The 15068-nt window shown below is 43.1% G+C and overlaps 1 protein-coding gene across 3 annotated transcripts in view; it reads left to right on the top strand.

The window, feature by feature from the left end:
• The window catches only part of DOCK9 (dedicator of cytokinesis 9), a 160167-nt gene that overhangs the window by 89446 nt on the left and 55653 nt on the right, over positions 1-15068 (top strand). For all 3 annotated transcript variants that reach the window (XM_081082498.1, XM_081082499.1, XM_081082500.1), the window contains exons 28-33: positions 3601-3747; positions 3968-4051; positions 4683-4794; positions 10202-10380; positions 10590-10703; positions 12701-12821. In XM_081082498.1, the coding sequence (XP_080938624.1) occupies positions 3601-3747; positions 3968-4051; positions 4683-4794; positions 10202-10380; positions 10590-10703; positions 12701-12821 (757 nt within the window). The remainder of the gene's footprint in view (positions 1-3600; positions 3748-3967; positions 4052-4682; positions 4795-10201; positions 10381-10589; positions 10704-12700; positions 12822-15068) is intronic.

The raw sequence follows: 15068 nt of genomic DNA on the forward strand, positions 1-15068 counted from the left end.
CTGGGGACAGGGCGTATGTTAGCCGAGGCCTTCAGTGCACACTCCCTGTGTCAGTGGGGTTGTGCACATTTATGTGGAGGGAGAAGTTTGCACGCTGCTCTGCCTGCTTCTGATGCCACAGTCTTTCTGAAGATGGAGGTGGCCACATGTGCCCACCCTCCCACCCCCAGCCAATCAACTACTCTTTGTTACATTTGCTGAGGAAGGCTGTGGATCACAGCCTGTCTTTGAACAAGCATCTAAAGTAAGCAATTTCTTTGCTAGACTCGAGTATTTCGTAGGTGGCATGTGCTTGGAATTTTAACAAGTGGCTTTTGAATAGACCTCTGAGACCTACTAAGTTTGTAACCCCCAACCCCACTGTGCCTCAATGGGCACATATTTTAGGTAGGTTTTTTTTTTCCTATCCTTTATATTTAGCACCTATAATTTCAGCAGACTCATTTTGCATTTCCTTTCCTCCCACATCGAATCCAGCAAATTGCTGGCATTCCACAGGTGTACTTGGAAAACCTGGCATAGGATAGGATGACTATATGCCATTAAGTGTTACTTATTTAACCTTCAACCATTTTCAGGCTTAACTGAGCAAGGCAAGAGCTTTCATTTGAAAAGTGGAAGGAGGATGGTATGGTTCATGTTCTAAATGGACAGTTCGGACTTCCCCTAAACCATATTTGTTACCCCTGTACCCAGGCGATGGCAGGATGTTTATATCCATGCTTTCATCCATGAATAAATGCTTTGAACAGTTGGTTGCTCTGTGCAGAGCATTGAGCAGAAATGCACGCGGAGTAAGGGACATATCCTCGGCCTGGAAGCTGATGAAGACATTCAGCTTGGAACAGTCGGAGGAGAGTGCAGGAAGGTGTTATGTGTGAGCTCCAGAATGACAGGAGATGAATGTGGAGACAGAGAGGGAACCTTACCTGGGCCTAGAAAGGCCAGCGTTAGAGAGAAGAGCACGAGCAGAGGCACAGGGAAGAGCTCATACCCAGGAAAGGCCTCTGTGGCGGAGCTCAGGCTGAGGGTAGAGGGAAAGGGTGAAAAACAAGATCCACTCAGAAACAACAGTGAGGTTATGAGGGGCTTTGAGGCCAGGCAGCCGATGATTCGGTAAAGCCCATTGAGAGGTAGGTAGGTTCTTGAGCAGAAATGACAAGACGAAAGAGCATATAAATGTCAGCAGAGAGGCTTGGAAACTTTTATATCTATGAGTGTATCGTCCCCCTGGAGTTTAGCCTGTGGAGCAGATGAACATACCTGTCATGTTAGCTCTCTAACTGCAATAATATGAAATGACATTTTAGGGTGATGCTGATGAAGATCCAGCATTGGAGGGAATGAGGTGGGATTGAGGATAAGGATGGAAAGCATTATAAATAAATAAGAGAGAATATTAAATCAACTAATTATTTGATACAGCAATTCTACTTATAAGTATTTAGTGAAAATAAATAAAAACATTCACAGAGGCTCTGGCTGGGTAGCTCAATTGATTAGAGCATTGTCCCCATAGGCCAGTGATGGCGAACCTTTTGAGCTCGGCATGTCAGCATTTTGAAAAACCCTAACTTAACTCTGGTGCCGTGTCACATATAGAAATTTTTTGATATTTGCAACCATAGTAAAACAAAGACTTATATTTTTGATATTTATTTTATATATTTAAATGCCATTTAACAAAGAAAAATCAACCAAAAAAATGAGTTCGCGTGTCATAGGTTCGCCATCACTGCCATAGGCCAAGGTTGCAGGTTCAATCTCTGGTCAGGGCACACACAAGAATCAACCAATGAATGCATAAATATATGGAATAACAAATTGATGTTTCTCTCCCCCCTCTCTCTCTAAAAATAAATAAATAAAATTTAAAAAACATGTTCACAGAGAGACCTGCATGTAAATGTTCATAGCAACTTTACTCATAATAGCCAAAAACTGGAAACATCCAAATGTCCATTAACTGGTGAATGGATAAACAAATAGTGGTAACTCCATACAATGGAATACTACCTAGTAATAAGAAAGAACGAACTACTAATTCTTGCAGCAACATGGATGGATCTCAAGGGCATTATGTTAAGTGCAGGAAGTCGCTGTGATGATCATGCAGACTTCACGCAGTGTGAATGAGCCCATTTTATGACATTCTAGGAGAAGAAAAGCTACAGGGATAGAACAGAGGGCAGTGGTCTCCAGGGGCTGAGGTGGAGGGAAGGGATTCAGAGGGACCCGAGGGAACTTTTATGGTGAAAGAAATGGTTGTGGTGATAGTTACACAACTGCGTACACTGGTCAAGACTTAGCAAACTGTATACCTTAAAACGGTGAATTTTAGTATATGTAAATTAAACCTTACACAGCCTGATTTAAACAGAACGTAGTAAAGTCAGGGTTTTTCTGGGGGGTGGGGGACACTTAGATATTACGTTTGAGAGCATAGAAGAATGGAGCTTTTGAGAGATAATTAGGACATGGTTTACCAGGAAAGACAGGACATGATGAGTTATGCTTGGGATATCTTAAGCTTCAGGGCCGAGGGTTCAGCCACGTGACAGAGATCTAAAATAACAGTAACCTAAGAAAAAAATTTATTCCTTCCACATGAAAGTCCAAACTAGTTATAGGGGTTCTGTTCCACAAAGTTTATCAGAGTTTCCCACACTCTAGATTTGGCTGATGGCACAGTTTTCTGCGACGTGTTTCTGTGCCCCATGTCTTTCCTGTGAACTTGTAGTGATATCTAGAGGCTCAGCCCCATGCAGGATTGATTTGCTTTTTGCCAAGGATGCTTCGTGCACTACTGCACCACACCAGGCGGCATACAATATCAGGTTGTCCCACTTTTAGTTAGGACAGTAATGACTAATACAGCGACTTTTCAGCATGCAATACCTGACTGTTTCCTTATGGTTGATCTGGATTTGAATCTTTGTTGGGTGATAGTTGTGTGACTGAGGACACATTTGCTTAACCTGACCCCCTGTGAAATGAGGTTTAAACTCATAAGGGATCTTATAATAATTCTATGAAAAGTACATAAAAATGTCTAGTGCAGTTCCTGACATGTCAAAGATCTACAGCAAGTGGTAGCTAATTGTTGAATGGTCTGAGTGTGATTTCTTAGGTAAGCATTCCCGGTAGGGAAAAATTAGAATTTAAAATTAATTCGAAGAGGACTGCTTCTAAGCAGTTTCAACTGGTCTTGGCAGCTTGAATACTTGAAGCTTAAACCTAATGCGTGCGGTGTTTTCTGAGGGGCTCCCTGAGAGGTTCAGGCTAGGATCACCAGAAGGACTGGGTAAAAGCGCAGCTCCTCATCAGCGTCTGACTGCAGGCACATCTCCACATTTCTGTCAACATCTCCAGGCAGGCTTTTATCTCGCCCAAGTCTGAAACCTCAGGTCTAATCCACAGAACTTCTTTGGAGGATTAGAATACTTGTACAGTGCCTTGAGAGAAGAAAGAATAACTTATCTAATTTCAGATAAATAAGATTAGAATGCTGGGTTATTTAAATGGACTCACAGATGAGATATTTCCCCCAAAGGGTTGCAACTTAAAAACTAATAAACATTCGCTCTAAATTCTTTCCAGGTATTGCGAAACCAGAGATTTCCTGCGTCCTATCATCATGCAGTGGAAACAGTTGTGAATATGCTGATGCCACACATCACTCAGAAATTTCGAGATAACCCAGAGGCATCTAAGAATGCGAATCATAGCCTTGCTGTCTTCATCAAGGTGGGGAGCGCCAGGCGAGAGGGCGTCTGCTAAGTGACTGAAATGTCCTTTCTAGAGGAGTCACTAGTATGTAGTAGTTCACAGTTAGTTGCTCAGTCAGCATCAGTGGCATCTTTATATGCTGAAGGACAGACTTATTAACAGTAAAGACAGATTAGAACCCAACTTTCCAAAATGTTTGGGCCTAGATGCTTGACGTTATGGGTTGTTTTGTCCACAGAGATGTTTCACCTTCATGGACCGGGGCTTCGTCTTCAAGCAGATCAACAACTACACCAGCTGCTTTGCTCCCGGAGACCCGAAGGTAGTGTGTGTGTTCCACCCTGTTCTTTTTTTCCCGCTGACTCACTTCCAGAAACTCACCTGTTTCTCTTGGTTCACATCAGAATTTTCTTTCAGTCCCAGAGGCACGACTCACTCCCCTCTTGAAGATACTAAATAGCACTCGTTTGCATTAATGTGTGAGATGTTAGGGACACAGGAACTCCAAATGTGAAATAAACATATCTATTTGATTTTCTCATAAACACGTGAAATGACTTCAGTGCAAAACCGAAAGTATGCATGTTGGGAGTCACAGTTTATTTAGCAAGGTAATAGAAGTGACCGAGGCCTTCTCTCTCACTCAGCTTTTTGATTGTATTCAGTCTGTGTCTATAACTGTAAGCCGCCTGAAATCCTTTATTGAAGTAGGAGGAGCATAAACCATAAATGCCCTAAAAGTCAGTGGAGAACATCATTTAATGAAATGTGTTCTCAATTTTCAAACAAATCCCTGCAGTCATTCTGAAATCTAAAATAGCACAGAGCTTGCTGTTCCAAGAAGGTCAAGAAGCTAAACACTGGGTCTGTTATTTCTTACAGGCTTTTTAGGATGCTGGATAAAGTATCCAGTGAGGTATTTAACGTAGGACTAACATATTTTTCCCCTGCAGACCCTCTTTGAATACAAGTTTGAATTTCTCCGTGTGGTGTGCAATCATGAACACTATATCCCATTGAATTTACCAATGCCCTTTGGAAAAGGCAGAATTCAAAGATACCAAGGTAATCTTACCTTTATATTTATTTACTTAGCTTTTTCACTATTAGAGTCATTTATTTTTAATACGATGAGAGAACTGAATCCAACATGACATTCGAATTTTTAAAAAAAAATTTTCTAGTAAAATTTCCATTTTAAAATATTGATAAAATATTCTATGGGAACTTACTTTTCCGCAAACTTACCAGACTATATCATGTTAGTGTACCTCCTTTTCATTGAAACATTCCTTTGCTTAAACACTAGAAATCCATTTTACTTACTGTAGTTTATTTTTATTGGTTTCACTTTTCCTTTTTTCTCATGAATTAGCTTTTCTTTCACCAGCTGTGGAGTCAAATGACACTCCTGTAGGTAGGTGTGGGGTGTGACGCTTGCTGTCTTGCATTTTCCTCCTTTAATAAATAAAGAATGCAAGTGATTGCTGAAATGCTTGCACATGCAGTTCATCCAGGCATTTCTCATGTACTTCGGTCAGTTCTTAACTCATGATAAACCAGTGAGTGTCTTCTCACTGTTGCTAAGACATTGCTGTAACATCCCAGGGAGGCATCTTGCTTTTTGCTCCTGGGTAAAACAAAGAGCCTGCTCACTCCAAAAGTGTATTATTCCACCATTTTCACAGACCTTGCCCATAGTGGTGGCAGTCACCGAAGTCACAAGCCACGTGGCTTTCCACATGCTTTTACGTTTGCATGTTGGGTCTGTACTCATTGTCCTGTGTCCTCTTTCAGTTCGGCTCACATTGATGTCTTTATCTTCACTGAATAAATCAATGAAGCCTGCCAGGTCTGTCGGGTGATCTTTACTAGGTTTGGTGCCTGTATTTGTTCAGGATTATTTACGCTAAAGGAAAGAAGAAAGTGGAAGGATGCCATCAAACTATTAATAACACCTAAATCAACTGACTCTGAAATTCAGAGAGAAATACACAAAGGCATTCATTCAGAGACATAAATACCTTCCCCCCAAACAGACTCAGACTGATTTTGAAGGAATGAGAAGAGGGATTGTGGCCCTAGAGTTGGCCATTCAGGGGTTCTCCAAATATTTATCCAGCACCAACTATGTTTAGCCTCAGGATACAGTTGTGGACAAGTGTCCATGTACAAAGTATGGACCTGTGAAGAATTTTTGTAAGATTTTATTTGAGCAAAACTGATGACAATTTCCAGGAAGCAAGACCTCAAACACTTCTTGGAATGGCAGTCAGCAGCTTCCTTTATGCATTTTGAATTATTAAGAAGGGAACCTAAGGAAGATTCCATGAAGGTAGAAGAAAGCAAAGGTGGGGATGATATTATAGGATAGTTAACAAGAATATGTGCTCTTTTTGAGGGTAGTTACTCTTATTTTGAACGAATGTAATCTAAATGCACAAAAACAATAGATCTTGCTTAAGACAAATATAAACCTTTTACTAAAATAGTGATAGGCCTGGGCATCACTACCCACCATGACCTGGGAATTTGTGATCAGATCACCCTGTGAGGTTTCCCTAGAACCCCTTTCTCATGCACACAAGGATGATAATCCCCGGCTGTTTTACCTAAGGGAGATTTATATATAAAATGTTAGAGAGTGATAATTGCTAAGAGAGAAAAACAAAGCAAGAAAAGGGGTGTGAAACGGGGTGACATTTGAGATAGGGTGACCAGGAAATGGAATCTGAGGAAAGTGAGGGGGCTGTGCATACACCTGGGGAAAACATTCTGGGCCGAGATAGCAGCCAGTTACTCAGCATCCCCTGATCCCACCCTGCCAGCTGTCTGGTCTCGCTTCCCACTAGTCCCATATTTCAGACACACTTGCTACTCCCAGCTCCTCAACCGTGACACGCCTACCCCCAACTCCCCCTCCACCTCAAATAGCCACCTCCCTGGGGGAGTCCTCATCGGCCTCCCCAGCCAGTCACTCAGCACCTCCTTCATGGTGCCTGCCAGGTCCCCTCCTCACCCTCTCCCAGCACCCAACTGGAGTTAACTGTTCTCCATCCTGCACTTCAAGCCTCATCACACCCTCCCTCACCTCACAGTCTGTTGCCAGCACCCCTCCACCCCCGGACTTGTGGACCCCGACTGTCTTTTCCTTTCCCCTGTCAGGGCAGCTCTTCAGACCCAATGGTTGGGCGGGGACCGTGTGCTGATGCCTGCCTTCCGCTCTGGCCCAGCAGGTCCAGTTGCTTATCCTGCAGAACTGAGCAAAGTGGAAACCCTTCAGGTGCCCAGCAGATTGGCACAAACTCACAGCGGAGTGCTGGGTATTTGGTGACAAGAGCGACTGCCCAGGCAGATAGGGGTGGGTCACCTATAGATAGTTTACCTTGCATTGACAGGAATGAGTGTTTTTTATCTCTCCCCTTCCTCTCTCCCTTTTCACTCACACACACACACACACACACACACACACACACACACACACACAGAGTTAACCCATAGGTTTCTTCTAAGGGGTTTTGTGAATTTAAGCTGTAAACTGTCATTTGGATATATGGGGCTTAATGTAAAGAGTGGACATGATTATTCTGAAAAGACAAATAATCTTTCTCTTGCCTCTGCTAAAGGGTTTCATAGGACTTGGGTTAGTATTTTGGATAGGTTTAGGAGTAGCTCATATGAAACTAAAGTCAAAGGAGGGGTCAATAGATTTTCCTCTAATAATAGATTAAGGATGAGAATTAAAATCCTACTGCAGCTTACTGAAAAGGTGTGTTTCAGCTTCTGAGTGATGCTTGGCTGCTTTTATTTGCCCTGTCTGAGGAGATTTCACATTTGCTTCTATCTCTTTTCCAGACGAGCTTTTAGTGTTGTCATTTAGCCTGCTGATGAATTATGAGTCTGGGTTGGTGTTTTGTCCCTTTTGTTTTAGTTTATTCACCTTTAAAGGTGCAGAAGTATTAAGAGTATATTTTTAAAATCCTGCATTAAATAAGTTCTTCATCTAGTGATAGCAAAATAAATAGGTTATATGCTAACTTGTTCATTTTATTTTTTTTTTAATTAAATCTTTATTGTTCAGATTATTACATTTGTTCCTCTTTTTTCCCCCCATAACTCCCCTCCTCCCAGTTCCCGCCCCACCCTCCGCCCTCACTCCCCACTCACTGTCCTCATCCATAGGTGCACGATTTTTGTCCAGTCTCTTCCCGCATCTCCGACACCCCTTTCCCCCCCAAGAATAGTCAGTCCATTCCCTTTCTATGTCCCTCATTCTATTATAATCACCAGTTCATTCTGTTCATCGGATTATTTATTCACTTGATTCTTAGATTCACTTGTTGATAGATGCATATTTGTTGTTCATAATTTGTATCTTTACCTTTTTCTTCCTCTTCCTCTTCTTAAAGGATACCTTTCAGCATTTCATATAATCCTGATTTGGTGGTGATGAACTCCTTTAGCTTTTCCTTATCTGTGAAGCTCTTTATCTGACCTTCAATTCTGAATGATAGCTTTGCTGGATAAAGTAATCTTGGTTGTAGGTTCTTGGTATTCATCACTTTGAATATTTCTTGCCACTCCCTTCTGGCCTGCAAAGTTTCTGTTGAGAAATCAGCTGACAGTCGTATGGGTATTCCCTTGTAGGTAACTGAGTTTCTTTCTCTTGCTGTTTTTAAGATTCTCTCTTTATCTTTTGCTCTTGGCATTTTAATTATGATGTGTCTTGGTGTGGTCCTCTTTGGATTCCTTTTGTTTGGGGTTCTCCGCGCTTCTTGGACCTGTAAGTCCATTTCTTTCACCAGGTGAGGGAAGTTTTCTGTCATTATTTCTTCAAATAGGTTTTCAATATCTTGCTCTCTCTCATCTTCTGGCACCCCTATAATTCTGATGTTGGTACGCTTGAAGCTGTCCCAGAGGCTCCTTACACTATCCTCGCATTTTTGGATTCTTTTTTCATTTTGCTTTTCCGGTTGGGTGTTTTTTGCTTCCTCGCATTTCAAATCATTGACTTGATTCTTGCGCTCCTCTGTTCTGCTGTCGGGAGTCTGTATAATATTCTTTATTTCAGTCAGTGTATGCTTAATTTCTAGTTGATTCCCCAATATAACATCGAGGGTCTCATTAGTTTTCTTGTAGATCTCATTAAGTTTATCGGCGGCTTCTAAACAGTTCTTGAGAGACCTTAAAAGTGTGGTTCTGAACTCTAGATCTTCCATTGACAATTTTGTCCTGTTTCTTTGTCTCCGCATTTTGTTATGCTTCCTTGGTGCACCCCCTAGTGGTCTTTGTGCGCAGTCTTATAGTTAAATCTTGTAGCTAATTCCAGGGAGGGTTTGACCTCCAGGCCAAGTGGCTATGAGAATCAGCTGTGTCAGCAGTGAGAGAACTTCTGTCCTCTAGGGAGGTGCTAATCTAGCCTTTGCCTGAGGCTATCCGGCAAATGCCTCTGTGCAGGGCTTGGGCGGGGCGGGTCGCACAGGATCAACAGGGTGGGCCGGAGAGAGCAGTGATGGCGGCTCTCAGTCCTGTCCCCAGGGGCTCTGCCTCTCTGAGTCCCAGCACCCGCTGCAAAGCTCGGAGAGAAAGCTGCACTCGCTCTGACCGAAGCCAGGCAGTCCCGCTTCTCCCGTTTGAGTCTGGGTCCCTAAAGACTCGCCTGGATCTGGAGCTCAGAGTCTGCGACTCCCTCCCGATTGAAAACGCCAACCGCGCCCTCCGCCGCCAGCCCGCTCCGCGCGCGCGCACTCCGCACCTCAGAATTTGACTTCAGCACTGCGCCTCCTCTGAGTGTCCGTATGCGTTTCTCTTTCCTCCTAGTTGTAGGACTTCCATTCAGCCAGCGTTCCAGTGGTTTTGGGTGATGTCCGTTCTGTCTTTTAGTTTCACTTTTGAAGTAGTTGTTCAAAGCAGCAAACTCCGGCGTTAACCTATGCCGCCATCTTGGTTCTCAACTTGTTCATTTTAAACACATTGGATTTTAATGGGCATATATAGGCATTAATGACTAGGAAATGGGTAAATGAACTCATTTAGTAAAGAACATTTAAATAAACCATGTATATTTATTCTTTCTTTAATTACATATTTGTTATCCGTAGACCACTCTTGTATAAGACTGTCATTAGCACGATAAGTTTTTTAACTTCATGTCAATAACAATATTACATCTGTAACATAATATATGTTGTTCTATATTATAAAAATTGGCACTAAAACTATTCACTTACTGAATTATATAGGTGTAATATGCTTGAAAATAAAAATTCAGTGCAATTATCTGTATTTAAATTTTGTTTTCATATAAGAGCCCTGGGTGTTAGGAAGTAGAGCAGTGTTTTAGATAATCAAGCTTTTCCCATTGGAAGCCACACCCAGAGTGGGCTGAATGTAGAGGGTGGGGTTTGGTTTTTATTTTATTCAAAGAGCGGCACATTCTTGCTAACGAAAGCAGTTTCTGTCCTCATTTCAGATCTCCAGCTCGACTACTCTTTAACCGATGAGTTCTGCAGAAACCACTTCTTGGTGGGCCTGTTACTGAGGGAGGTGGGGACCGCCCTCCAGGAGTTCCGGGAGGTCCGGCTGATCGCCATCAGCGTGCTCAAGAACCTGCTGATAAAGCATTCGTTTGATGACAGATACGCTTCCAGGGTGAGGGGTCGCCAATGGAAGAAAGCATGAATTGATAAATGTCCTTTATTTTAAGTACTACAAGGAAAGTAACCAACTATAAAATTAGTGCAACAGCATTAAGACTTTTCCCTGTTTGTGCAGTAAAATCTCATGGTGGTCTTTTCAGGAAGGCGGCTAGTGCCAGCTCAGACCTTGGGGTAAATGTGTGCTGCGTGTCTTTGTTTCAGAGCCATCAAGCACGGATAGCCACGCTCTACCTGCCTCTGTTTGGTCTGCTGATTGAAAATGTCCAGCGGATCAACGTGAGAGAGGTGTCGCCCTTCCCCGTGAACCCCGGCAGTGTACGTGAGCATGTTCACATGTGCGCAGCCCGCGCCTGTTTCCTCTGGCTGCCCTGACCAAGGGCCACAGACTGGGTGGCCCAAAGCAACAGAAACTTACTCTCACAGTCAGGAGGCCATACGTCCAAAATCACGGTGTCAGCAGGGCGGGTTCCTCTGGAGGCTCCGGGTGGAGAGTCTGAGCCCTGCCTCTCTCCTAGCGTCTGGTGGTTCCTGAAATCCCATGGCCTTTGGCTTGTGGCCGCATCATTCTGGCCTTAATCCATCTTTGCGTGGCCTCCTCCCTGGTGTGTCTGTGTCTCTGGTGCCTGGTGTCCTCTCCTTTTCTTATAAGGACACCAGTGATGGATTGTATTTAGGGACCTCGTCTCGCCTTAAATCTTAATTACATTTCCACATAAGATCACATTCTGAGGTTCTGGATGGATATGAACTTGGGAGTTCCCCAATTCAACCCAGTACATACCTGTTCTCTCTCAATTCAACCCAGTACATACCTGTTCTCTCTTTTTGCCACTAAAACAATAATAATACACAGTACTTATGTAAATTGCATTTCTGGCTAAGATGGGGGTCAGTAAACCTGTCTTGTTAAAAATCATTATAAAAATCATGCTTTCTTAGTGCCCTGATATCTTGTAAAAACATCAAGATCTTCTTTGTGTTGTCAACAAATCTTTATAGAGGAGGGAGGTTAGAAAAAGAGGCATAGTTCTAACCTGTGTGGTATGAAAGCTCAGTGCTAGCCCAGTTCTGACTGTAATATAGTACAAACCAGCTTTTGAAAAGCCACCTCTTTGGGCTAAAGTGTCTGTCTGTAAAATCAGAAAGTCAAGCCGATGTCAGAGAGTCCAGGCCCCACCGCCAAGAACTGACCACCTTAATTTATATTATCTTCGTCCATTCATTTAAAAGGGCTTAAGTTAACTTATCATTTTAAATCTGTAGATTGGAAATTAAGTTGACTGAAGGGTGATCCCAGAAATTATCTCAAAGCTTTATAATTGGAAGCCACCTGCCATTCATTTGGGCAGAATTCAGCAATTTCCTTTTCCTCTTCATTCTGGACCTCTCAACCAGCTCAGATGTTCATCTTGCCACTTCGTCATCCAGTGTACACTTGGGGAGTTTCTTTTGATCTTTCTGTCCCTTTCCCCAAATAGTGGTACATTGTTGCACTTTTTTACTCTTCACCTCCGAATATAGCTAAATAATGATGCCCTGAGAAGAGCCATACTTACAGAATGTTTTTTATAGTTCTAAAGGGCTTAAACTTTCACTGTCCTTACATAAACTGCACCACACTAATCTCACCCTATCTATACAAATTGTGTTTCACAGTTGTATTCTCTAAACCTTCGCTAATCAGAATAAGTAATTCAGGGTATAATGCTACCCTTTCTGTAATGCTTCAGTCCTGAGAAAAAGGAGCACAGGTCTCTCCTTGGCTTGCAGCAAGTAAAATCCCTTGGAGACCTCACTTCAGCGTTAACGCAGTTTCTCCCCTGACCGAGGGTGCACATGCAGCTCCGAGCTGGCAGAGGCGTCTCGCTGGTGCTCCTGTGAGTCCCTGTTGCTCGTGTGGGAGGGTTTCCGACATGAGAGAAGAGCCGGTGTTCCCTTCGGAAAGAGCACGTGAGGCTTTTTCTGAAGGAAAGAACATACCAAATAATGTAAAGCACTGTTGGACATCAGCGCTCTGGATCGGGCAAGGTGCCAGACCTCCTGGGAAGAGAAATGACTCTATGAGCCCAGACTTCTCTGCCCCTCGCCCCCCATTAAATAGTCTGTGCTCCCTTCTCCCTGCTCTTTCCGTGATCCACCCGCCACCTCCCTCTCTCTCTGGGGTCCCGTGTGGCTGCTCCTCCCACTCGGACACATGTCACTTGTCAGGCTGTGCCGTCTCGTTCTAACACCTGCCCTCACACTTTCAAGATCAGCTGGTGACTCTTTTTAAATCGTCTTTGATGATTTCTTCTCTTTCTCCCCTTTGGCAGACTGCGAAAGAGGAGACACTCACCTTGCCCGCTGTGAACCCGTTGGTGACACCACAGAAGTCTGGAAACACCTTGGACAACACCCTGCACAAAGATCTCTTTGGCGCCATCTCTGGCATCGGTAATGCTCGGCGCTCTCCTGGGCTTCACTCTGGTTTAATTCTGAAGGTGTCTTTAATCCAGTCGTTAGTGAGCTTTCAGATTAGAACTCTGAAGTCTGCGTTTCTGCTTTGAATATTGTTTTCCTGGTTTTGATAGTTAATGATTGAACCCCCTCACCTCCGCACCGAAAAAGAGATCCCAGCGTCTCGTGAATTCTGAATTTGGTGCACTTGATCACATATTCGTACCGTTGGCTTTTTGTTAATGCCTAAGTTAATTTATCATTTTAAATCTGTAAATTGGAGTGTTTATGCTTTTAGAAAAGGAAAATCTCTGCAGGTGCATGCGAGAGGAGTGGTAGGATTTATTTGTAGTGCTAGCAATTTAGATGAAATGTGACAGGATAATTCCCGCAGGGGCGAGTGGTTTATGGCTAGAGAACGATCCTGAGAGTGGTTTTCTAAATCTTCTTTTCCTGGAATATATTTCTATCTGAAATAATGTAAGAGCAGCCCCCATGAGGAGGAAAACAGATGGCATAAATCAAGATCCAAATGGAGTAGTTTCTCCAAAAGAAAATGCCTGAGAAATGTACTTGTTAATATTCTGAACAATTTAGCCCCCGTGCCAGCTCCTTCATACAGAAAATGATACAAAAAATATACAGAATTGTCAGAGACACATTCCTGGTCTGTCTTTATCCCTTTCTCTCATACCACACTGGGAATAAATGAAACGTCTTGCCATGGCGAGTTCTTAGACCACCCAATAACGGGACTAACTCTCAGGGCAGAATGAAGGGCAGTCCTTTTAGCTGAGTGATCTGCAGGACTGTTGTTCATTCTGAGTTTATGTCCTTTTATTTTGTGTTGTTCTTGTTAACATGCTATTTCATGTAGGTGATGAAACTGCACAGAATACAGAACTGGAAACCTCCTATTAATGCTGGAATTTATCCTACAATACCAGTACTAATCCTTATTCTTACTTATGTTCATGTATGTTTTTCATAGTTATACTTAACCTCATTTGGCATCAGAGAGTAAATGCGTTAGTTCATGCACACAGAGCAGAGCCTGCACACAGTGTTCCCGTCAGCCATTCTCCTGGCACCTCCGCTCTGTCTGTGCCTTGCTCTGCGCACACACCAGCCACTGCTCCAGGCTGGAGAAGGGGCTCTCTTCGGAGGGTCTTGTCTTTGGTGGTTCACAGAAGTGGCTTTAAGTTAGACAGATGTGGTGTTGGATCCAGACTCCACCGTTTACCAATTACCACAAGCAGTATCTCTCGTCTCTTTACCCAGTGTCCACATCTCCAAAACAGAGTCACGGTGAGGGATAAAGAGCTAATACGATGTGCGCAGTGCTTGGCGTGGTAGGCATAGTGTGAACATTTGACTGCTATTATAATAAGCACAGTTCTTTAGCATTATTAATGCTTTGTGATATACTCTCAGTTTCCTAGGGCCTAGGAGTGGGTTGAAATTTTAATTCCCTGACCAGTACTCTGTAGGATTCTTGTTCCATCTTTCACTTACATGGAACTGTGGGAATGGTCAGATTAGAATGAGGTGTTGTTTTGACCCTGGCTTTATTCTCCAGTTCCCCATGCACCTTGTTAGGTTTGGGGTGCACGGAGCATGTAAAGATGAACCATTGGGTGTCTTCAGCATGACTCAAATGGCATAAATGGCCTTCAGTACTCTGTGCTCATGGTGAAGTTACTGATTTAGTGTCTTTTCACTTTTTCTTGCATTTCAAGACCTGAATCCACTTTTCATAGGAATTCACCACAACAGACTTATTTAAACCCAGGCTTTATCTATCCCCCACCCCCCATCCCTCATCTTTAAAGATTTAAATTCTTGTTCCCAAGGAATGCCTTTCAGGGAAGCCCCACCTATGAGCTGGGTTTACCAGTTGTTTTCTGGTAGCTTTAGCAGCTCTTCTTTTAGTCGTCAAGGAGTTTGCAGTTAACTTTAGATCTAGTGCCTATCCTTTATGAGCAGACTTTCTCCTTACTTTTCCATTTAGAAGAAATCCTGTTTTCATGAATATTAAGAATGCTCCTTCAGCAGTGTTTGTTGATGTCTTTGAAACATGCTGCATGAAAATTCTAAAACTTATTTATTGCTGGATACAGACACTCTGAGACAGGGGTCCTCAAACTACGGCCCGCGGGCCACATGCGGCCCGCCAAAAACATTTATCTGGCCCGCCGGGTGTTTTTGCCGCCGCTGTGTGCATAGGAATTTGTTCATAGTTTT

The sequence above is a fragment of the Myotis nattereri genome, assembly GCF_964212035.1.
Source record: "Myotis nattereri genome assembly, chromosome: 2".
NCBI classification, from domain to species: Eukaryota; Metazoa; Chordata; class Mammalia; order Chiroptera; family Vespertilionidae; genus Myotis; species Myotis nattereri.